The 25,595-nt window shown below is 39.0% G+C and overlaps 1 protein-coding gene across 6 annotated transcripts in view; it reads left to right on the top strand.

The window, feature by feature from the left end:
• RAPGEF2 (Rap guanine nucleotide exchange factor 2) overlaps nucleotides 1–3,141 on the top strand; it is a 184,536-nt gene extending 181,395 nt beyond the window's left edge. For all 6 annotated transcript variants that reach the window (XM_066186052.1, XM_066186050.1, XM_066186051.1 and 3 more), the window contains one exon: nucleotides 771–3,141. In XM_066186052.1, the coding sequence (XP_066042149.1) occupies nucleotides 771–796 (26 nt within the window). In that variant the 3' untranslated portion in view covers nucleotides 797–3,141. The remainder of the gene's footprint in view (nucleotides 1–770) is intronic.
• Nucleotides 3,142–25,595: the final 22,454 nt, after the last annotated feature.

Here is a 25,595-nt window from a genome sequence, read left to right as displayed (position 1 = left end):
CATTCTACCTGAAGCTCTTTACACTGTGGACGCTGAGTCTTCCACTCCAGATGTTTCATATGATGAACTCAGTGCTGTCTCTCTACCTTGCTGGTCCAAATGTGATTTTTGTGCTTTAGCTCAACTGCTTTAGCTCAACTGTGACGTTTTTCCATGGAGAGCAAGTGTAGCTGGATTGCAGCTTTAGGTCCTCGAAATTTAGGCAGGGTGATGCCAAAATCACTCACTTGAGTACTTTGTGTGCTTAATGGTAGACTAACATTCCCCTTCTCCCTCTTAATTGCTTTAGTTACTAAGGTTTTGGGTGCAGGATGAACTTTGTACTTGAATGTGACGGGAAAAAAAATGTGGTCTACCTTAACTGAATTGCCTCAAACTTTTGAGAGTTACCATGACAGAGAATTTTAATTGTTTCTGATAATGATGACTAAATTGAAGATATATTTAGAGAGAAATGTCAGATGCCTTTCTGAAGCTATTAGGTATCTAGGAGTATCAGTTGTGTTCCTTGGGATGAATAACTATCTAGTTCAGTTAAAGCAATTGTCTTATTTTCTTCAACATCAAAACTCCAAAGGAATATGTCTCATGAGACCTGATAGGTGCTGAAATTTAGATTGTTTTAGAATATATATACTTATACAATTAAATGGAGAACACAGGAGCACAACACACACAGTTGTTACGGTACGCACAGCTTGTTTCGTTCAGTAGCAGTCTTGTTCTTTATGAACTAAATTCTGTTTTCCCTTGTCCTGTTATGTTTGCAGAAGATGAACAAGTCTCTGCTGTCTAAGACTTGGGCTTTTCTGGATCCAGAGTGAGCCACCTTAAAGGAGAGCACAAGAAGACGTCCCTAGAATAGGAGCCTTGGAACTATGATTAAAGGATGGTGGACCTTTTTGCCTCCTTCCCTGCCTTAAAGCAGCATGGGGCTTCTTCCTCTGCCCCTCCCCCTTCTGTCCCCTCTCCCCTTGCATGTGAAATACTGTGAAGAAATCGCCCTGGCACTTTTCAAACTGTGTTGCTTGAAATGCACAGTGCAGCAATCTCCAAGCTACCACTGTCGCTGTCTGCCACATCACACAGTATCATTCCAAATTCCAAGATCATCACATCAGGATGACTAACTCTGGCTGCACTTCCCAATGCCTGGAAGGGTTTTTTTAAATCTTCCTTTTAGATTTTAATCACAATCCTAGCACTTAGTCTCATTGGGATAATGAGATAAATTAGTTGTCAAATTACATTTGGCCTTTAACCTACAAAGAGAAAATTGCTTTGAGATCCTTCAAGGAGGCAGTGCTTATTTGCTTGTTTACAATGCCTTTGTTACAATTTTGTATGTTTGCATTTGGGAGATCAAATAGTGCATCTGAATAGTAATTACAGTATTATTTCACACCTGTAAGTAGGGTTGCCAGCCTGAGCTCCTGGAAGAATATTGCTATCACATGGCTGAGCAGGGCAGAAGGGAAGGCAGAGGTTGCAGGATGCAGCCTTTCCTTGAATACCTGGCTTTGCTCTTAATGTGCCCCACCCTGGAATCTTGACGAGTTTGTAAATGTTAGTGTTAATGGCATCCTCATCCGGGTCTGGTGTAAATGCAGAAACACAGTGCTCACAACTGGTCAGCGATGGAAGAGGGCACGGGGTGTGTCTCATACCTGTTCCTTGTGGAATACAGGGTGACACGCTGAAAACACGTGTCCCATTGCAATAAGACGGATGGCAACCCCACCGTTAAGTTATATACTTTTTTTTTAATTATATAGTAGTTATATTAAAATAAAAATTAACTGGATAACACTGCAGTGAAGGCAAGTTGGGATGTCACAGCTCGTGTCAGCTGTTAACACTGATCTAATAACCTCCATCTATTGACTTCGACATTAGGGGATAATCGAGCCTTTAAGTAAAAAAAAAAAAAAAAGAAAAGAATAACCCAGTTAGATTTGCCAGCCTTTGCAATGCAGAAATAGTCACAAATGTTAATGGCTTCATGGAACACTGCATGTGTAGAGAAGGCCAATGTGTAGCAACCACCTGCTCACAGCTGCTATTAACCCTATAATTACTGAAATGACCCTCCCCTCTATTTTTGTGTTGTTTTTGCACAGACTCCGGAGAAGTGAAGGCTGCCAATCCGAGTAGTACTCAAATGTGAGGAACTGCTGGTCTTGGATTTTTTTTTTTTTCCATTGAACTCAGCTGATCATATTGATCAGTAGATAAACGTAAATAGCTTCAACTTTTAAAGATCAAATTGCAGTGTTTTTTCACTGTATCAAACAAATGTCAGTGCTTTATTTAATTCTCTCTCCAGTAATCATAGCTTTTGTCTATTTGCTTATATATCACATTGTCAATTATGCATTTGTAATTTTACATGTAATATGCATTATTTGCCAGTTTTATTCTCAAGGCTATGGACCTCATGTGCATATAGAAATACAAAATCCTAGCTCTATCACAAGTTGCACAAATGTTATATAAGCATTAAGTAATTGTAGACCATAGGACTGCTAATCTCAGTTCGCTCTGTGATGTCAAGTGCAGAATGTAAAATTAACTGGTGATTTCCTCATACTTTTGATACTACTTGTACCTGTATGTCTTTTAGAAAGACATTGGTGGAGTCTGTATCCTTTTGTATTTTTAATACAATAATTGTACATATTGGTTATATTTTTGTTGAAAATGGTAGAAATGTACTATGTTTATGCTTCTACATCCAGTTTGTATGAAGCTGGAAAATAAATAAATATAACATTAATGAAGTCCATATTGATTCTTATGCATTTTACATGTTCCACATACTTGAACAAATTTATGAAAAAATTTTACTTCTCTGTGTATTAATATTAAAGGGACATTGCCAAGTGATGTGGGCAAACCACTGGTGTGGAGTTTTTTCTTAATATACAGTTGTGCTGATGATACTTTTTGAAAACTTTGGTGTGTGTACTGCTGAATGAGAGTGACTGATATCATGAGCATCCCCAGCAGAAACATTTGAGATGCCAAAAAAAGTATGGGCTTCGGTGTATGTAGAATGTAAATGGTTTTAAAGGTAAGATTATGTTGACTTTATACTCTGAATAATGTAAAAGTAAGGAATATATGTTTCAACATGTGGGTAGGGAGAAGTATGGAAGGTGATCCATTTGAGTTTTTACCTAACAAGGTATTTAAAATAATAAATATCACCTAATAGCATCCCCAGTAATAAAAGCTGATGTTAATTCAATGTTAAATCTGTAGATTTTATTTTTTCCCCAGAGGCTAGATTCTTTACTTCCAGTGGTAGGCAGAAGACTGGTTTAAAATGGTATAACTAAAACCATAAACAGCCGTATCCTGTTTAGCTTTGAAATGCCTGGCAGGTGGCGTTTCCAAGTCTAAAATCAGTTCAATGCAAAGAGAAGCAACAAAGTGCTGTCTTGATTTAAGTCTTCCTATCATAGCTCTAGAAATGATCCACACTTAGAATTATTGAGAAAGCTAAAAATCACTGAAAACGTAGGACTTGTAGACATTGTGTTTTTATTGCTGTAATCTCTAGCACTGTAACAAAAGAAAATATGGAGATTTAGATTCATGTGGTGTGAGTGGAACTACTCTCTGTGAATCTGTGGCTAATACTTGCTGGGTGCCTTTCAATAAGCTAAAGATTAAAATTTGCTTTAGTAGAATGAGCACACAGTTTTACATATTTTACCTGCGAGATTGTCCTCCAGTAGAACTAAAGGCACAATGATAGGGAAATAATTCTTCTTACAAACTTGTGAGGTGTTTGCACACTTGTCAATTTTTTCTCCATGCTTGATGTATTATTGAATTACGCAGCACTCCCTATCCTCCTGTTTATGCCTTCTTACTGTAATTAGTATTTTTAGAACACATCATGTAGAGACATCCTCAACATAGCATCCAATACACATAGCTTAATTCATTATGGAGTGGGTGATAAATAACGCATCACTCAGAAACCGATTCAATAGAAGTAAAGGCCTTGGTGTGACATTTGAAACGGGTTTGGTAGCTGTAGTATGTGTAATATGAATTTTGTACTTACTGAGTGAATGCAGCAAGATGCAGACAAATACATACCAATTGCTGGGATTCAGTGTTACATTCACCAAAATGGAAGGGAACCCTGAAATCTAAGGATTTTTTGTGTGTGTGTGTGAGGTAATGTCATTCAGTTATTTGGAGGTGGGGGGGTGGGAGTGGGGGGGTTGTTTTTGTTTGTTTGTTTGTTTGTTTTTTACTGAAACTTACTGAGGCAGAGGCTACTCCTTTATGTAGTATATTGCACATTGGACTCAGTATGAATCTGTAAAAGCTGAAGTATTGAAGGTGTTGCTTTGATGGGTTCATCTTGGTCATTTGGAGAAGCATGCATGTTTTACATCTGTAAATCTAAGACTCAAGTATTTGGTCAGCCTAAAGTGAGGAACAGGTTTTGTTTTAAAAAAGAAACAACACCAGAAGCCAGCTATTTTTTCAAGACTAGTAGGAAATGCAATAAATTTCCAGGCTGTCTCATATGGATTGTTTCATAGTTGAAACAAAATCAGCTCTAGAGATTTCAAGTAATGATTTAATTGCAAGTATTAATATTTATGTAGTCCTTGATAGGGAATGAAACATTAAAACTACTTCTGTGAATAATGCCTATGTAGCAGCAATAGCCTCTCTAACGTAAATTAAATAACACAAATCCATCGAAGAAGATTTGATCATTGTTAAAATTACTTTGAAAATTGACCCCCTCAGGAGACAGCAGCCATGTGAGATGATTATTTTAATCTGGATTGTTCTTAGAGTAAGCTTTACAGTCTTGTCTCTAAAAATGGCATGCTTTGAGAGAAGGCTGGGAGTGGAAGTAGGTTTATTGCTGATGTAAGGTGGAATCCAGTACTTTCTGTTTTCCACTGAAATTGTCATAAATGAAAATTTAGGGTTTTTATTAGAACATGAAAACCTTTAAAGTTCTCTCTTGGTTATATGTGGTGAGTATGTAGGAATTAATTGCAGATATTAAACTGCTTGCAACCATCAACAGCATAATCTTAAACTGTTCACATTTGATTTTCCTGGGATTAAATTTTTACAGTGACACTCTACACACCTACACACAGCATTCTCTTTAGAGAAATGGGTCTTGGCTTTCTGTGTCAAAACTGAAGTTTGTGTTAAGTAGAAGTGCTGGTTTCTCCTTAAGTGTAGACTCATAGCTCCCTCAGCTTTTTACTTGGTGGCTTGACATGCTCAGTCTTCTCTTTCAGTTTGGAGAATTAATTTGGATTTTCTTTCTTTATTCAGTTGATTCCTAAAGGCGTAGGTTTGGTCTAAGGTAGTCTAATGTCTGAAAGGAGCATTATTTCTTTGCAGCACTGTTGCACTTGCTGGCAATGAAATCCTGTATGTATGTATATAAAAACATTACGTATATAAAACCCCATTTTATATGTGTGTATGTATAGGGAAAAACCCATTGTATACTATTGCAGCATCCACTTTTTTAGCTAGGATATCTGCACTGGAAAAGAAGCCAGTGCAGCATTCATTTTTTTCAGTGAAACTTACACTGGAGTAGTGATGCTTATAATGTTTTCTCAGTAACCACCAAACTGTTCTGGCATGCAGTTCGTTATCTTCTGATATGGCTCCAGGAAAAATTTGCCACTTGTGCCAATAGGTGTGGCAGAGATAAATTGCCTAGGTGCTGTGTTCAATATGTTTTGAGGTTTTTATGATAACTAGAGAAACATGAGAGTTTTAACTAGTTTTACTGAGTTTTGTGTAACGAGTAAGATGATCTGAACTCTGGCTTTCTCAGAGAAGTTAGATCATGAGGTCCAGGATGGCTTTTCTGCCTTGGTGTCGTGTCTTTGGTCAGAGTCCAAGTAAAACACAGGAAATTGCACTGATAAAAAGCAACCTTCCACATTGAGGCCCTCCTTCCAACATCAGTGTAGAACTGGATTTGTTCTGGTTTGGCAGTCCCGGCAACCCTCATATGGCCTTGATGCATGTTTTGCTCTTAAGAAGATACAGTGCTGTTGCTGCATTTCTTACTTGGGAGATTTCTTGATCCATTCCTCTGGTTTCAAAAGATAATGAGCCTTTTCATGTGCGGGTTTATATGTGTATGTGATTTTTGCATTAAGCATTCTTTGGGCTGAGCAGCTCTCTTCCTTTCTCTTTTCTTGTACCTATGCCTTACAGTTGGCCATATGTTCTTCCTATCTGTCCTGTCAGAATAAGTCAAACTTAAGTGGGACAGGTAGAATGGAAACTTGTATGCACTCTGCATCTTGTGCAGTTTGTTTGGGGTTTTTTGCTGTGTTGTTTCTGTTTAGGTTTTGTTTTGTTTTGTTTTCCTTTTTCTTTTAATGTAGATGTCTAAAAATTCTGCTTAAAAGGAAGCCTGATCTGCATCTTGATCTGAATTTTATTCTACTTTTGTCACTGTCATTATCATGTCATCATGTTCTTCTCTCACAATATTCTGATCTGTTGTCAGTCTCTTCCAACACTGTACTCTCAACTATTTGTTCTTTGGTCATTATTGTTCGTTATTAAGGTAATAATCTGATCATCAAGAACTCCAGCAGTAGTCCCTCTCCAAACTGATGTCTTACAGTGCATAGTTTATTCCCTCCTGCGCAAGTAGGTGGTTTGTTTTGCTCAATATTGCCTCTACCTTGCATTTTATTCCTTTCTGTATTTTCTCCAGAATCTATAAACTATTTTCTCTTTTAAGATGCATTCTCAAGGTTTTATTAGTTCAGACTGATGACTTGTTTGTCCCTGGCACATTTCTCATATGTTTGTAACGCTTTAGTCCCCTGGTGTAGCTCCTCATGTGACAGCTTTACCAGGTCTTGGTATTCAGTCTGTGGTATCAAATACTAGCTCTTTCAAAACTAGTAGCTATGGTACATAGCTATAGATGGATTATTCCTGAGCTCTCTTCTTTCTTGGCCATATAGTGGCACTGCAGACTCATTTTGGTTTCAAGGTATTTATTCAGTTGAAGAATCCTTGTTTTTTTGTGTCAATGAAAAAGTCTAATTCAGATTTACTTCAGTCCATTTTGGTTTTTCTTCTTCATCCTCCAACATACTAATTTGTCAATCTTTTTCCTTTGCTTATTTTGATTTAGGTTAAAGGATAGAGTCTAGGTTTTCCTGATTACTAAAAAAATTCGTTTTGGTTTTATTTCTTACTGTTGCTGATGACACATTCTGGACAGTGTTTGTATCTTGGGTAGCTTGAAGTAAGTGAATATTTCACTCTAAGTAATGTTAGCAGAAGACTTGGCTGAAGAATTCTATTCGGGTTCTGGTACTGTGCTTTGAGAAAGTCTGTGCCTTCTTAGTAGAGGAGAAAAAGAAAACCTGTGAAATGCAATTTCCAAGGAAACCTGGAGTCCTGTTTTCTGTAGCTCCCTGAGAGGAGGTAGTAGCACAGTGCAATGTTTTGGCTGAACAGCCCTGAAACTGATAGAAGTCTTTCTGTCATTAAGGCTGAACATAAAAGTTTTTACAGAATGTTGCATTTTGTTTTATGGTCAATTAATGTTGGAAAAATTGCTGAGCTTCTGAGATTTTGCATGCTCTGCCTTGGTCCACGTGAAGTTCATTTGGCAAGTCAGTCATTGTACTTACAAAAATCTCATAACAGGCTTTACCAAAATTCATGTTCATATGGCTTATGTATTTATTGCCCTTGAATATGACTCAACAATTCATTCATGTTTTAAGTGCTTTGTTGACTACAAAAGGGTGCACTTTGCTGCTTCTCCTCTTCCCAGCAAATACGTGCTTTTCCTCTTTCTCATGCCTCCCTTGTTGTTCTTTAGATGCATAATTCTCCCTCCCTGTTAACCTCTTCCTGTTGCTTATATTAGCAGCTTTCTCACACAGCTTCTCTTTGCTCCTTTGTAGAACACAGCACCACCCATTTCCTTCCTCCCAAAGTGTGCTTTGTGTGTAGTCCTCAGAAACAATGGAAGGAGGCAGCATTTTTGTGCTCAGAAGGCTTGAAAGGAGTGTACCCAGACAGGACAAGTTCAGACTCCAGTTCTTTGTCTGCATGTATATAGCCCTTTTCTCAATTGCTGCCTGAAAGCTGGATTGTTCATGCTTCTGTGTAGTGCCTATAATATATTCATAGCATAACTCCTACTTTGTTATGATGTGATGAATACGAAGTTTGAGGTTTTATGTGCTGAAGTCTTTGTCAGATAGAAATGGAGTGTGGCTCAGGATCGATGAAGGGAGTTGGGGCGGAGGGGAACTGAGGGAGCAGCTGTGGTTCTGGCCAGACTTCTCAAATGCAAACGGTAATCTTATAAGGCAGAGGAGTCTGTTGTATGATTGAAACGGTTTATTTAGTCTAACTATTATTTTTTTGTAAATCACATTTTTGCTGCTTTTCATGTTTAACCAGTATGCATTCTCTATAAAAACGTGTGTCTTTACAAAATACTGTTGAAGACCTGTACAGGACTGAATTACTTCCATGTTGTGTATTACAGGCTCCTCAGGGAAGTGGGCACAGCATCAAGCCTGCCTGAGTTCAAGAAGTGTTTGGGCAATTTTCTCAGGCACATGGTGTGACTCTGAGGGCTGTCCCGTGCAGGGGCAGGAGTTGAATTTTGGTAATCATAGTGGTTCCATTCCAAATCAGAATATTCTGTGATTACAACATTTGTTTGGTTGGGATGTCTCCATTCTGGCACTTGCTCTTCAAGCAGTTGGCTTTCCAGAGTAGTGTGCATAGGCATTGTTTTTTTGTGCAGCTTTTTTTGGTGTAGCTTTGTGTTTTGCTCTTTTAATACTTCTTATGAAAACTGGCATGTCACACATTTAATGTCTTTGTGCGTCTTCTGTAATTCACTGAAAGTTGTGTAATTCACTGAAGATCGTGAAGAAGTTCTTGGTTGCTTATACTGTAGAGCTGCTTCAGTTAAGGAGTCAGTTGGATACATTCTTTCTTTTCATGTGGCATGTAAATAGGATGTAACATTGCCATTTCAGCTAGAATGCAACAGGTTGCAAATTCTGATAGTTTCTGAGTAGATGGAGTAGCGTCTTTAGGCAGTTAGTATCACACTTTTCCAGTAAGGGATTGGACTAAAGCTTGCAGAGGTCCGTAAGTGTCCTGTAGGTACTATTGCCAATTTTAATTACACTTCTCCAGGTATTTCTGGCAGGTATTTGAAGGTTATGGTTATGTTCATATGGTTATGTTCCTTCATGTTATCTTTGCACTAGGGACATAAAAATGTTGTCACTTTTGGGCAAAGCTCCCTTAAGGGCCTATTTGAATATCTAGTGGAGTCACTGTGCATAAATATTAATTTCAGAATGTCGGTCTGCTTGCAGAGGGCAATTTTCTCTATTCAGTCAAGTGATCCTGTCTGTAACTATCACTAAGAGTACGAGGTGATTGTTTGTTTAAATCACCTGTCTGATGCAGACATTATTTTGGTGTCTTTGCACCTACTAGTCTTTGATTTAAGTTTCTAGTTTCAGCCTTTGTTTTGCAGGATTTGTTTTTAATTTGAGTGCAATGAGTTCTCACGGAAGTAGATGTGGCACACACTGCATGTTTTTTAAATCTTTGCTGACCTCTAAGCTGCTGGGATGTCACACTGCGTCGTTTGCTCTTAGTACTTTTTTTTTTTTTTTTTTTTTTTTTTTTTTTTTTTTTTTTCTTGTCCACTGAAGTATTGTTTGAATTTTTCATTTCAGGTTTAGGGTCATTGAGGTTTCTGAATTTGTGTTTTAACCAAAATCAGGAATTCAGTGATGTTTATGTAGCTTAGGCAGTGTCAGCCTTTATTCCTTTCATAGTTGTAAGCTTGTCCTTGGTTTGAGTGTTGTCTTGATGATTGGGTCCTCATAATTTTAGTAGCTTTGGCTGAAATTTCGCTTTCAACTTCTGTATACTGCTAAAGAAATCTTTGCAGCTGAATGTATTTGCTACCTCCTGATGTGCCAATGCTATTCCTCTTTGCATCTCCTGCTAGTCTGAGTGTCACAAACAATTTCTTTTCCTTGTGTTGAAGTGCACTAATGCTGTATGCACAAGCTGCCCTTGACACTTAAGATGGACTTTGCTTGGGCATAGTTTCATTTGCTGCAGTTGGTGTCTTTGGACAACAGGGAGACATTTTCTCTTGAGGATGCATCTTGGTATCAGATAGATGGCTATGAAAGAAAATGTTGATCCTGTCCTAGCTTGTACTGTTAGAATTCTTCATGCGGTTCACGGGTACCTGAGGAGCTTTCTCATGGCAGCCTGTACTGCAATATTAACTTGCTGATTTTTTTCTTAAAACAATCTTTTATACTGTGTGCTGGTTGTCCTGATAAGTTGTTCCTAAAGGAATAGATTTTATGTTTGGGATATGGAGTACCCCAGATTTGCAACTATTTCTGCTGCAGGTACTTGATGGGCCTTCCCTAGTCCAATTGGCAAAGACAAAGTAAGAAGTGCATAGTTATCTAGGTATGTAGTTGGTATTCTCAACACTTTATATTGTGAAGTGAGTAAACTTGCTTCTTTCTAAACAGTGAAAAACCAATAAAGCTGTGTTTTTTAAACAAGGTTTCTAAAAGCAAAAGTTGCACTTCTTTTTATTAGGATAATCTACCTTTAGTTCCCTGCTCCTGCTCCCTGATATAGCAACTATATTATCCAGTGCTTTAGTTCTAACACTGATTATGATGTAGACCTGTATCATATTTTCCTCTAGTGAGCCGTTCCAATGGTTTCATGATTTGCTACATAATTTCAGGACAGAAGTCCCAGTTCATTCTGGTATGCCTGGAGCTCTACGCCGAGAGGGTCCTGCCCTCAGACCTGATGGGTATTTGTGAAAGTTGCCATTTGGTGTGGGTCACTCCAAAAAGGCATTGTGGTTGAAGCAGGAGCTTTTTGATATTTCTGATGCTCTGAAAGTGTGCATAAATAAAAGGCACACATAAATAAATGGGAAGAATGCAAATTGCTGACCTGCTGAAAGCAGTCATGCCCCCCCTTCATCCAAATGAGCTGCTTGACAGTAGTTCAAGCTCCTGTGGCATGATGGGCTGAAGGCTCTCTTGTGGGCTGTCCCACTTCCAGTGCCTCGTTGGATCCCTGCCTGCCTTGTGTCCTTGTGGAGACAAGGGCATAAAGCTGACTTAGCTAGTCATCAGTGCTGTTCTTTTGATTATTCACCTAGGATAGTCAAGTAAATTGCTGTTGCTGCTGTTTGGAGTTACAGGGTTGTAGGTTAATGTTTTATACATTATTTGACTGCTTTTCTTCTGTCATCAGCTATGTATCTTGCAGACTTTGTCAATTTACCCTATACCAATATTTGTTTCACATATAATTTTGCACTGCACTGTACCAGCACAGTCTTCTTCATTTCAGTCCCTCCTCACTGTTTACCTTCATTTACTACATCCAATTTGTATGCTTAATTTAGACTGGAGACCCTGTAAGAAAGGCAGTATGTATTTATAAAATAATATCAGTCAATATCTTGGCTTTTTTCTTTCTCAAAGCATGCTCTGCATTGCCAAGGTAACAAAAAAAAAAAACAAAACCAAAAAAACCCACCAAAAAACAAACCCCAAAACAAAAAACCCCACCAACCCAGTTCTCTGCAGATTTCTTAAATTATAGATGCACACTTAAATAGTTTTTAAAAAAAAACATTGCTTGCTCTGTGAAGGTCACCTTTTTTTCTGAAATATTATTTTATAAATGAAATGTGCTGGGATTTTAGAAACATGGAATTGGCCAGATGTACCAAATCAATACCTTTCATAAATCTGCTAAAAATATATACTTACAGAATACTGCATGTTGATGACATAGCATTTATTCCTATTAGAATAAATTGGATTTTTCAAAGATGAGAGTTCAGTTAAAGTTATTGACCTCTTCATACATACTTAAGAAAGAAAAATAGTGATAAATTGACTAAGACTGATATTGGTATAATTGTCTGGAGAATTTGAAAAAATTGAATGCTTACTTCAATCCTCAACTTTTTCCCAGCACAAAAAAAAAATGCCTTAGCACTTCCAGCTTTTTGTTACGAAATGACGTACTTCATTCCAAGGAGAAAAATGCTCAAGGAAGAGCATTAGTCCAAACCATGGAATAGACATCATGCTAATCTGCCCTTCACTCAGTAATCTGTAGGTACACTCACATTTTGGCCAAACAGCAAGCATACAGAACGTGTGTAATACACACAAATAAAGTCTTGAAAGCAGTTAGTTTTGCAAGATAGGGTGCCAGCAATTATTTCTCTAGCCATTAGTTCTAGAAACAGCAGTCGAGTGAGATTAAATTTTTTAAAATTATGTCTCTATTTTTGTCATAAATGAGTGATAAATTTAATTCAAACTAATACAAAGAACAAAATACAATTAAGAAAATAAGACATAAAAATAATATGAGAAAATTACTACTTAAAATTATGTAATAAGAATTAATACCTTAAGGAAGCAACTCTGGAATCTTGTTCTCTAAAATCAAATGACCTGTATTCATAATGATAACTTACATGTTTAAGTTGACAGGGTGATTCTGCCTGCTGATCATTATTTAAGCTGGTTTTGGGTCTCCCTTTCATCTAAAATGCAGTAAGTAATAAGCCATCTATTTACACATACCCACAGATGAGTAGGGGGCTGAGGCCAACAAGGCTTGAGGCAAGCACAGTATGTTTGGCATGTTGTTGGTCTCCTTTGAATGTAATGTACAGTGCAGGTGTGGCCGAGGCCTATTCCCCTGGGATCCCAGTCAAGGACATCACCAGGAAACTCCCCAACCTTGGACTGCTACCTTTTATTGCTGTTCCATGTGGGCGGTGATGGAGCTGCAATGTGTAGTCCAAGGGCAGTCAAAAGAGACTTCAGGGCCTTGGTATGGTTGGTAATGGAATCTAGAGCACCGGTGGTTCTTTCCTCTATCTTTCCAGTTTCAGGCAGCTACATGGGTTGAAACAGACGGGACCATACTATTAAAACATGGCTCCACGACTGGTGCTACTAACAGTTTTGGATTTTTCAAAAATGGGATGGCCTACACAGCATCAGACATCCTGGTGTCAAATGGGATTCACATTTCTCAGAGGGGGAAGGGAGGTCTTTCCTCATGAGCTAGTGGGGCTCCGTGACAGAGCTTTGAGCTAGACTTGAAGGGGGAGGGGGACTGGTGTCCACACCAGGACTGTGTGTGACAAGCTGTGGGATGACATGCCAAGGTTAGAGGGACAGGGTGCTGGTGAGAGCCCTCAGCCTGTTGCTCTGAGACCTGCTGGCTTCACTGGAGAACTTGAAGCTTAACAGAGATGAGGCATATATAGGTAGTCATCCAGAAAAGGAAGATCAAAGAACGTGTCTTCCCCATGATGAAGAAAGCTGGCAATTGGGTAACAAGGGACAAGGAGAAGGCTGATTTACTCAACAAGATCATGGAACAGATGCTCCCACAAGCCATGTTAAGGCACATAGAGGACTGGGAGGTGATTTGGGACAGCCACCATAGCTTCACCAAGGGCAAGTTCTGCCTGACCCACCTAGTGGCCAGATCAAATGAATCTGTTCCTTTACTCCAGTTGAGACCTGGCTTCAGTTTTGGAGCCCTCAGCACCTCTGGAGCAGGTCCAGAAGAAGGCCACCAATATTATAATAAGGATGGAACACCTGTGCTATGATGGAAGACTGAGGGAGTTTGGGTTGTTCAACCTGAAGAAGGCTCCAGGGGAATCACTGTGGCCTTTCAGTGCTGAAACTTTTTAACAGGACTTGTAGTGATAGGAGTGTAGTGATAGGAGTGAAGGAGTAATGATTTTAAACTGAAAAAGGATAGATTCAGACTAGATATAAGGAAGAAATGTTTTACAATGAGGGTGGTGGACCACTGGAACATCTAGGACCTGCCCAGAGAGGTGGTAGATGCGCCATCCTTGGAAACATTCAAGGTCAGGTTGAACAGAGCTCTGAGCAACCTGATCTGCTTGAAGGTGTCCCTGCTCACTGCAGGGGGGTTGGACTAGAAGACCTTTAAAGGTCCCTTTGAACTCAAACTGACCTATGATAATCTACATGTTGACAAAATATCAGGTTCTTACCTGTACCCAAAATATCTGCTACCTTTTTAAGACACCTAGAAAACATCTGGGGAATGATATGGATGGGAAGACAAGGCATTGGGATATTGTGTTTTTAAAAGTGGCAGAGAGAAATGGAGAAATCAAGGCTGTATTCCTAATACTCCTTGTACCAGTTTGTGCCCGAGTATTACAATATGCTCCAACAGGAGCATGTGAATATGACAGGTAGGTGGTGTAATTGCATATAGTCAGTAGAAATTAGGGAAGCGAAGGGAAAGACAGGATGAAGAGGAAGGCAATCCTGAAGACAGGATTAAGAGGACTGTAATTGCTGGAACTCCAGCAATTAGAGAAATTAAGAGAACTCAACTGCTCTGAGGATGTGCCCGTAGCTGATGGGCAGCAATGCTTCCCATGTCTGTTTTGTCTTTTCTGCAAGATTTGCAACTTAGGTGCTTGGCACCTTGCATATGTGGGCTGAGCTGTTTCAGATAGAGGTAAGCTAACCTGGAAATGCTTTCTGAGCATTTTGTATGAATGCATTACATATTATTCCTCTTTATGAGGAAAGGCTAAGGGATGCGTGTCGGGGTGTGCTGGAGACCTCCTGTGCTGGCTCTGCAGAACTGCACTTCTGGGGAGACCTGAAAATCTTGTTTCAGTTTCTCCGTTCGCTAAAGTGCTGCATGTCTCTGCCTAAAAAGGACTGAAGTGATTTCTTAGTAGTAGCTGAGAAGGTATTTCACCTGAAGATACTGCTGAAAAATCCTTAAATTTAGAAGTAATAGTTTTGTAAAGAAAATTAAAAAGAGGATCTTCTCCTAAGGTAGAAACAAGACTAAAAATGTAGCTGAGTTTTAGAAAATGGTATGATATCCACACATGATAACTACTTGTGTATTAAAGAGCTATGTTTACTATAAAGTAAATTTCAGATATGCTGAAATTGCCGGAGGGTTTTTTGTCTCTCTTGTCTTTTTTTTGACCTCTTTGACTGTGAGGCAGCCCTGAGTTCCTGGCAATGGTTACCAGGTCCAAGGATAATGGAAGAGTTGAGAATGTGATGTTCTAACCTGTCTAATCCTACTTAAACTATTACACATAATACAACTTCAATGTCTTTATTATTCCATTTTGCATAATCTGCCTTCAAGCCCAAGTTCTAGGAGCACATGTATTCTGTTTACATTTGGAGGTTGTTACTCTGAAGACGAAACCTGTGATGTAAGGTGAGTGAATGAAATTTTTCTTTTCAAGACTTACAGGAACCTCTGTGTATGTGTCCAAACCTTATTGCATCAGAAATGTACTTTTATCACAGGAAAACATGGTCACTAGCCAGTAAGTAATCTCTAGAACTGAGGTCTCTTATCTGGAATGAAATATTTGCCACTGTAAATGTATTTCAATTATATTAACTTTCCATTATAAGTTCATGGATGTGCCACTTCTGATTGTTTGAATGTTAGAACTTTTTGGTTACAGTAGGTGTCTATATCAGGTGTTGTTACTGCACCAGTATCAAAAGACAGCCTAAAAATGAGACAACAGCTGCAGAGTGAGAAAGAAAATACTTGATTTTTTTTTTTTTAATTCTTGTTTCCTGCCTGGATTTTCTGATATTTCAAGCCCAATAAGCTTTTCTGTGCAATTTTCCATACATCAACAGAATATGCATCCCAGGTGCTGTCACATTTCAAAGAGATGAGAGCTGTATATGAGTACAATATAGTGTAGAAAATTTTGTTTATTCAGGAATGAACATTAATATCTTAAACACATCATTAAAATTATTAAAATTTTCTTCAGAAAAATTTTCTTCTGAAATTACTAAATCCTTGGGGGAGAGTTACCTTCTGCAAAACATGTTATTAAGAAGCCTGTTTCAAGCTGCGTCATTATGATATCAGTACTGGGGAACAAAAATCTGGGCACTGGAGCTTCTTGGAAAAAAACATGCACCAAATGCTGTGAGCCTTGTTTAGAAAAAAACCCATCATGCAAGCTGACAGCAGCTGGCTCTTTTCAACTTGAACTATCAGCAACAACCATGTGACTAAATTTTCTTGGTTAGCAGGCCATCTTGGATGGGGACTCGTATGCAGACACAAATATTGGCAAACAGGCCAATTACTCCCACTAGCTTTGTTCCAAGCTGAAGTTCCACTTGACTACTTACTTGGTCACTGCCTTTAGACAAAAAACCCCTAAATCTGCAAATATATTTTAGTTGTGGATATCACATAGAAACAGTGATGTATTAGGAGTTGCCAATAACAAGACAAAAAAATATTCCCTCTGGAAGGTAACAAGGGCTATGGCTAAAGACACAACTTCCAAGTCTATCAAAAAACTAGAATAGCTGTAAAGATCTCAAAATCAAGGCTAAATGCTGCTCAGTGGAATGGGTTTTGGAAAGTCTAAAGAAGAAACAAACTCAGTCAGTTCATGAGTGATTTAAACAAAAATTTTCCTTGTCAAATAGTTTAAACTGTTTGCATTTTTACTCATTGCTGGACACAGATCTGCCTTTAAGCTACTTGACATTTGGAATGGTTTTCTGTGTCTCTGCTTGCCAACTTCTCGTGCATGATGTTTAGCTTTGCCAGTGTATATGTTCTTGCCTGCTAAAAGCATGTAACATTTGCAAGGCATAGCATGTGTAAGTTTTCACAGAATCACAGAATGGCTGAGGTTGGAAGGGACTTCTGGAGTTCATCTGGTTAAACTCACAAGCATGATCACCTACAGCCAGTTGCCCAGGGCCATGTCCAGATAGCTTTTGAATGTCTCCAAGGAGGGAGACTACACCTCTCTGGGCAACCTCTGCTGGTGCTCAGTCACCCTCATAGTAAAAAAGCATTTCCTTGTGTTCAGAGAGTCTCTTTTTTCCAGTTTGTACCCATTATCTCTGGTCCTCTCACTGGGCATCATTGAAAAGAGCCTGGTTTCATCACCTTTACGCCCTCCCTCCAGATATGTACGCATATATATGGTCCACCTTGAAACTTCTCCAGGCCAAACAGAATCATAGAAAAAACAGCCACTCTCAACCCTTCCTACTAGAAAAAATACCCCATTCCCATAATTATCTTAGTGATCCACCACTGGAGTTTCTCTAATATGCCCATGTCACTCTTGCACTGGGGATGCCAGAACTCCAGGCATTACCTCACAAGTGCGAGAAGAGGGGAAGAACCAACTCCCTCCACCTGCTGTCAACACTCCTAATGCAGTGCAGGAATCCACCATCCTTCTTTACCTGTGCACACTGCTAGTTCATGGTCAACTTGATGTCCACGGGGACCCCAGGTCTTTTTCCTCAAAGCTGCTTCCCACCTGAGTAGCCATCAACATACATTGGTGCATAGAGTTGTTCCTCCCCAGACACAGGACTTTGCTCTTACCCTTGTTGAACTTCATGAGGTACCTGGCAGCCCATGTCTCCAGACTATCACAGTCCCTCTGGATGGCAATGCAGCCCTCCATTATATCATGCACTCCTCCCAGTTCAGTGTCACAGCAAACCTGCTGAGGGTACACTGCCCTATCATCCAAACCATTATTGAAAATGTTGTACTGGAGTGTTGACCCTAAGGATACACTGCTTATTATTGCTCTTCAGATAGATTTCCATCAATTTCCATCACCTGGGTCAGGATGTTCAGCCAGTTTTCAGCCAATCTCATTGCTTGTTCGGCTTCTCTATGAGGTTCTTATGTGAAACAATGTCAAAACCTTATTGTTGTCCAGGTAAATAATATCCACTGCTCTCCTTCCATCTATCAGACCAGTCATTTTATTGTAGAATTTTATCTCCTTGGTGTCAAGCATTACTTCCCCTGAGTGAAGTGACACTGATGTCCCCTTTACTGCTCTTGTCTTTGATATGCCTGGAAATGGTTTCTGGGAACTGTTATTCCATCACATTGCCAGGGACTGAGGTGAGGCTGACTGGAGTGTAATTCCTGGAGTCCTCATTCTTGGAGACATGAGGAATATTCACTTTTCTTCAGTCTTTGAGTAATTCTTCCAATTGCCATGATCAAAGATTATCATAAGTGGACTTGTGATAACATTTACCTGCTCTCTCAGCACTTGTAGGTTGTCATGGACTTGTAGGACATTGGGGCCCAGAGACTTGTGTAAATCCAGGTTGCCCAAGTATTTTTTGATTTCATCATCTCCTGTCAAGGAAACAGCTTCCTTGCTACGGATTTTTCCAGTAACACCCAGCAACTGAAGGGCCTGAAGGCCAGACTTGCTAGAATAGGCTGAGGTGAAGGCAGCATTTGGTCCATCAGCCTTTTCCAATGTTCTCTGTCACCAGGTACCCTGGTTCATTCAGCAGTGGGCCCACATTTCCACATGAATGCATGTAATAAAGCTCCTAAAAATGTTCATGGGCAATATTTTTGGAGAATTCATCTTTGAAATAATTTACTGTATTACCATAAAGGCCTTGCTAGAAGCATTGTGTACTCTTTTCTGTTACTGTATTAACATAAGGGCCTTTTAATAAGTGAAACCATCTCTTCTGTTTCACAATCTGTTACGTTATAATCATGCTCTACATACTGTTATTGCTGTTGGGGATAGATCCAGCTGGTACTTATCTCAATAGATTCATTGTGCAATAGAAAACTCCATGTACTTGTATCTGTTGACTATAGCCTATTTTAGGTATAGAAAAAATATAGTCTATTTTAGTGGGAAGATAAAAAGATAAAAGATGCTTTGAGAAAACAAAGTGAGCTTTTTAGGTTTTCTCTTTTTTTTCTTTTTTTTTTTTTTTCTCCCCTCCTCATTGGTATTTCTAGGGTTTATTCTATTATCTTTCTTTTTTTTTTCCCTGTGGAATAACATCAGCGAAATTTCAAGTGCCTTCAGTACATTCTGTGTCTCTGTGTACACAGCTTGTGATGTATACACGGAGGCTGAGAATGTTTGCAGCTGCAAAACTGTCACACGTAGGTTTTAAAAATGCTTTAGTTATGTTTCAAAGTACTATTTATTAGCAGATTCATTCATGAGCCTGACAAAAAGCTTCTGCCTTCAAACAATGTACTTCTTACAGTCATTATCCTAATGTTGGATAGTCTAATAATAAGTTTTCAACCCTAAAATATGAGGGTATAAATGAATAGAAATTGGTCTATTTTAAAAAGAAATGACTTCTAAGATGATAAGTTTCACACTTTCAAAATAGGATGTAAAGCAGTGCATCCTTTTTGCAGAATTATTAGACATTTTATTGAAAAATATTTGAGTTTGAATTTCTTTTTATTAGTAAAATTAGCTTTTTCTTTCTGTGTGTCTCTTCCTACCCCTCAATGTGCAGCTGCCCAGTGTTACTTAAACCAATCCAAGCCCCATCTTGGGAAAGCTGTTCTCACTTTGTGTCAGCACAGATATTTGATATGCCAGATGCAGAAACTGATATGACTAGAAGCAACTTCAGGGAAAAAAAAAAAAGAAGTGTAGCTGGATGTGTTTCCCAGAGTGAGGGATAACAAAGCAGAAGAAAAAGCACTATGTGGCCAGGGAGGGCGTGGTGCAGAGCAAAATGATCCCATTTTGGCAACTGCAGCCTTCACTCGTCCTATAATTCTTTATTCCTCCAGGTTCTGTTATCTTTGCATGGTGACTGGCTGACTCACTGATCTATAGAAACACACAGCAACAGCACTTGACTGCTCCTGCCACCTCGTGCAGCTTTCTGCCTTGTCCCCAGGCCCAGGCAGGCAGTGCAGCCAGGTGTGCAGAGGAATGTAGGGTTCTGTCTTGTGTTGCAGAGTCTGCTTGTTTCCCAGTCTTGCAAAATGCTGGGTTAGATGATGCCATGCTCACACTGCAGCCAAGCTGTTTGTTACAACAGCTTTTTTTCTGGAAATGATGTGACGCTGCAAGTGGATCTTCAAAGAAGAATGAGAGAGGGAGAGGATAAACTGTTGCTGGATTAAACACGTTTACTTTCTCCATTTAGACATTAGATGAAAATGCAGGTGATATATGCTAATATTAGTTAGTCTAGCTACTTTCCTTGTATTTCATCTGTGCTCTTTTTTGTATTTTACTTAAGCTGCCTGCGTGTACATATGACAACATATTTGTACTCTCTGTATGTATTTAGCAAGTGAGCCTCAGTGAATTTTTGATTCCATCTATGGTGTTTTTTCTAGGCATAAACTGAAGTTATGTTGTTAAGGCAAAAGGCTCATCTTGCTTTCAGCAGAGAGGAGCTCCTGATTACACTTACATAAGAATGCGAAGGGGGTAAACAAATGGTTTATAAAAGCGACTCTCAACTCATTAAAACAAGATACAATTCCAACATAGATTGTGTAATGAAAATAATGCTAAATTTAATAAACTCCCTTAACCCACTCCCCAAAAAAACCCCAAACTTACTACAAACAAAAAACCAAACCAAACCAAAACAAAAAACCCACCCCCAAACCAAATCCAAACAATGAAAATCCCAAACAAACAATCAGAAACCAAACAAAAAATTCAGTTCTTGGTTTCAGGTAGCTGGTTTCAAATTAGTTAACTTCAGTTTACTTTCTCAGAAGTTGAGAGTGAGTTAAATTCTGGAATCCAGGGAGGTAGAGGAATGCACTGAATCGTAACATTTAATATCACATCAAAACCCCATGGCTTTCTCAGTGAAGTGTTATGAGGAAATGCAAGGAGATACATATAAGAAAATGGGTGTCTGTGAAGAACATGGAGACCATCTTTAGTGAAAATCCTCAAATGTGAAAGAGGACACTGCCATTCAAACTCATTCACCATTCTATGACAGACTTTGTAAACTTCTTGTTACTGCAAGAAGTTAACTCAGGTGAAATTACATTCATTGCCAAACTGGGCATATTAACCTAATATGTCAGTGCTCTTTATCTTACAGAATAATTTATAGAGAGGGTCCACCTGGGGTCTGCAGCTGTGACACTTGATTTTGACCATAACTTAGAAGAACTCTGGGGCAGGGTTAATGAGTAGTGTGCTGGTATCTGGCAACTGGGTTGACAGGGTCCTTGTGGTGTCCAGCTAAAAGGGAATATTTTTTGGATAATTTTAAAAGCAGTATGCTCCTCCTGAGGTCATACTTGCTTGTGTGTGTGCTGTAGAAGGTATTATTGGCACCTGTGTCAGCAGGTTGAATACCATTGAAATAGTTCTTGGTGCCTGTCTAAACCTCTACAGAGAACTCCAGAAGCAACAGCTGCCTGTGCACCTGCAAGTCCCAAGCCTGCGATCTCCATTTTCTTTTGTTGGACCTAAAAAGGTTCAGTTGAAGGATGTTGTTACAGTCATGCTAGAGGGAGGTAGACGATGACTAGACTTAACATAGTGGCTGTTTGAACTAGGAGAGATGAAGAAGCATTTAACACTTTTGAGCTGGGTTTGTGTACAGTGGAAATTCATTTGCCTTCTCTAGGGCCTTTGAACTTTCAGAAGGTAAAGTAACAATTGCTTTTTTTGGTCCCTGTGTATGTACATGTGTATGTATGTACATATATGAGTTCTGAATTTGATCTTAATTAACACATCTCTGATGCAGGTAATTCCATTCAACCCTAAGATGCTTGGGATCTCTCTCTCTCTATACATGAATATTCCAGGAAGAATGACTCTTTTTAGATTTTTTACTGCAACACGTATGTACCACAACACACAAGGTAACGTTTAAGACCAGTTAATATAGTGTTAATTCTTCTTAGAAAATGTAGCTTCGTAGTGTTTGTAGAATAAACATAGAACTAGAATTCAAGTCTGAAATTAATTTTATTTGGAAACAGTTCTGGCTCATTGTTTTCTATCGGTTTTGATTATCACAAGGTGGGGGAGAGGATGACTTCAAGTTTTAAGCAGACGTTGTAGGACTGTGATGCTGATTTAGAGCGTCGGTTTATTTTTGTTTTCCTTTCTCCTAGACTTTTGGAGCTTCCCTCCCTGTGGCCGCTCCTGCCGTTCCCCGGCGCGTTGCTCTGCGTGCCGCGGGGAGCGGGCGCCCCGCAGCGGTGACTCGCGGGAACTGCAGAGCAGCTCTTCCCCACGGGCCGGGGGACACGCGGGAAATTCACATGCGGGGGTCGCTGCAGTCCAAGGAGAGTCTAAGGATATGTACTTAAACAGTGCGCTGTTCTATAGATCATCAGTTCTACAATCTAAACATGAGCTTTTTCTGTAAGCCTTCGAATGGACAATCTGTAGGTAAGTTACATATTAAAAGGCTTACAGCTGTCAACTGTTCCACATAACATGGAGCATATGGTACACTGGTTAGTACCTTCTGTAATTACTTTTGCACGTAATTTAAAAAATCAAAACACCCAAACCTCCTATAATTTTAACTATTTGTCATCTATATTATCTAATTGGGCAATATAGTGTTGCAGGCTCACAGGCTTGTATCCTACACAGAAGTGCTTTCTATTTACTGTGCAGTTTTAGTGCAAAATACTGATATAGATAAACTCCAAATAGCTAGCCAGGCAGACTAGGTGAATAAGTGTTAACATTATTGTTTATCAAGTAATTGTTTGTGTCTGCTCTCCATTCAGACTGTTGAGATTCAAGTCCCTGTTTTCTTTGATGTAAGGTCAGGTGACTTTTAACTTACATTCAGGATCTCTGTCTGGAAGGGGTCTCACTCTTGGAGGTAAGTTCAATTGTGCCTGCATCAGTAGTTATTGGAGGTGCCACAGGGAATCCCATCTGGTCTCTGAAAGGCTGTGGATCTATGAAAGGTGTCTGGCATAGTAGTGAGCATGTGTATACTATCTTTGGATGTGAGCTAGGGGCAAGTAAACTGAGTCTTAAAATTTTTTTCACCCAAAATAGCTACTACAAATACCAGCTGTTCTGCGACATTAACCTGTTTCTTTTTTTTTCTAGTCTTTTCTTAAAGCTTTCATACTAGCCAAGAAATATTTGCTGACTGATTCTTTGTTATGTCTGATAATCTAAATCAAGTTTTGATTTTAAAATACCAAAATACTGAATACTATGGTAGCTGAACTTTGTTGCTATGATATTGCCATGCTACAGGTTTCATTGTTTCCACAAGCTTTACCCCTTAAATATGTCCAAAGTGACCTAGAAAATTCTGATAACTGAGCTGTATAACAGATTTGAACAGCCCAGGCCTTGCTGTATTGGAAGGAATGACTGCAAGGATCCTGTGTTTCTGCAGACAGAGACTAACTTGACTGCATATGTAGACTGTCAATATAGGGACATATTACCCTTAGTTATGCAAGAATAATGTTCTGTTGGAAAATGTATTTACAAAGAAAATGGTGTAAGTATCCTTACACTGCTGTGAATCAGCATTGAGTGCAAGTGATTTAACTTAAATTTCCCTTTTGAAAAAGGGTCCTTCGTGTGAAAAAGCTACAAGTTTGTTACCTAGTATTTATTGTGTGGCAGCGCTCAGAAGATCCAACTCAGAATGGTTATAAAAATATACACATAAAAAGACAATGCCTGGCTGAAAAGGAGTCTAATGTTAAGATCTGGATTTAAACAAAAATTACTGGTCAGAAACATGAATGCGTTTGAGTAGGAGGGAGTTTGGTGTTCAAGGGCTGAGCTGATGTCAATGTGCCCGTGCATACCGGTGTGTTCTTTTTAAATCAATCTGCTGACTATTCCCACCTACTGTGGCTTGCTTTGCATCCTGGAGCTGTATCAAGGCGAGTGAAATGGATTCCTCTTGGGTGAAACATGGCAGAAGTGGTCCAGGAACCATTTAATGTTCTCCAGACACAGATTGGTGTTCTGTTTGTGAGGAAAAGTCCAAAGTGAATAAACAGACAAACTCTAACCATGTCTGGTGCGGATGTCAGGTCCACAGGACCAAGTAGTTTTCACTATAAATTTCCTCCCGTTTTTCCCCAGTGCCTCCTGGTAGTTTACAGTGTTGTGCTGCCACATGCTTTCACTCACACTCCACTAGTAAGTTGTGACTTCAAAAAAAGGTCGTCCTGGCTGATAGAGATTTACAGCAGTGCTTGGCAAGATGTGAACTTACCTGAAACTAGTTTTTGGTGAGTATCCTGAAACTTGAAGTTAGAGTGAAGAAGCAGGGAAGTATAGTGAGTGGGAGAGGGGACGCCTTTTAAATACTCTTTTCTAATTCACCTAAGCCTCCCTGTCCCAAATGAAAGCATTGTCATGGATTCAAAGTAGTGTATACAAGTGGACAGAACTTTTCCCTCAGGAACTCATGTCAGATAAAAGAAACTTAAAAATAATTAAAATAGAGCCTATAAGAAAAAGAAAGTTGTCTTTATCCTGAGCTAGAGCAATTTATTTTCAAGAATATGTCTGCATTTAATCACCCTCTGCTCTTTCCACAAACAAATTAGACATTGATTTTTGGGGGAAAGATCTTGTGTCTACGTTCCTCATTAAATTAGTGATGTTTCAAGCCTAAATGTTTCTTTACTGGATTCAAGCAAATTGATTTGCACATGAATGATGATGATCTGTGACACAATAACAATGTATTAATAGTATCTTCTGTGTTACTAGCAATGATGTCATTAGTGCAATAGGATACTGTAATTAGGACTGAAGGCATATCTCTACTATGAGTTTAGTTATATGAAAAATCAACATCTGAGAGATGTTACATCACTTTTATTAAAGTTTAATCTTGTATCAAAAATAACAAATATTACAGGAGCCTTCATTGTCTTGCATTGTAAATTTTCTGCTCGAGACAATTAGTGAAAGCAAGATGACTATTCTTTTTTGTTTCTTCTTGGTTAATAGTCTTTAATGACATAAAATAACAATGTTAAAGCCACTTTACAGTGGCACTCTACAGTGTGGTAAAGTTTCCTGCACTGTTTCAGTGTAGTCTGTCATACTTCCACAGATGCCTAGAAAGGAGGATCAACATGCTGCAATTCTAGAAATACAAGTATTAAAGCTCATAAGAGTGGTTGCTGTTGGATTCTGTTATAATACTGGAACATGCAGAGAATCATTCCTAAACTTTCTGTGCTTGCTAAATCAGGGGAGAGCAGCCATGTGCATTTGGGTTCTCCCACCAAATAGGAAAATACAGTAATGATAGGTGCTGTTCCCTGCGTGTGTCACCAATAAGGCTGGAGTGTGGAGCAGACTATATTTTACAGACATATCCATAAGGAATTCTTTTAAGTATCCAGGAGCTTTACCTCATTTGTGATTCTTGTTCCCCCATTAAGTTCCACAATTCCCCTCCTCTTCAGTGTACTTAGAGCTGAAAGGTGTCTCACCATTACCAGTTGTTAAGAGCTAAATTCACCAGCTAGCAACATTGGTGTCTGCCTTCACTGAGCATAAAAAGGCTGAGCTGGTGGGTGATTTATGGTGTCCCCTGAATTGCACAAGGAAAGACTTCCTTTCTCTTGACTCTAGAAAGTCTGTAGATCAGCTAAATTAA

The sequence above is a fragment of the Chamaea fasciata genome, unplaced genomic scaffold (genome assembly GCF_029207755.1).
Source record: "Chamaea fasciata isolate MVZ Bird 193981 ecotype frontalis unplaced genomic scaffold, bChaFas1.0.hap1 SCAF_6, whole genome shotgun sequence".
Taxonomy (NCBI): domain Eukaryota; kingdom Metazoa; phylum Chordata; class Aves; order Passeriformes; family Sylviidae; genus Chamaea; species Chamaea fasciata.
This window is presented reverse-complemented; position numbering and strand designations above follow the sequence as displayed.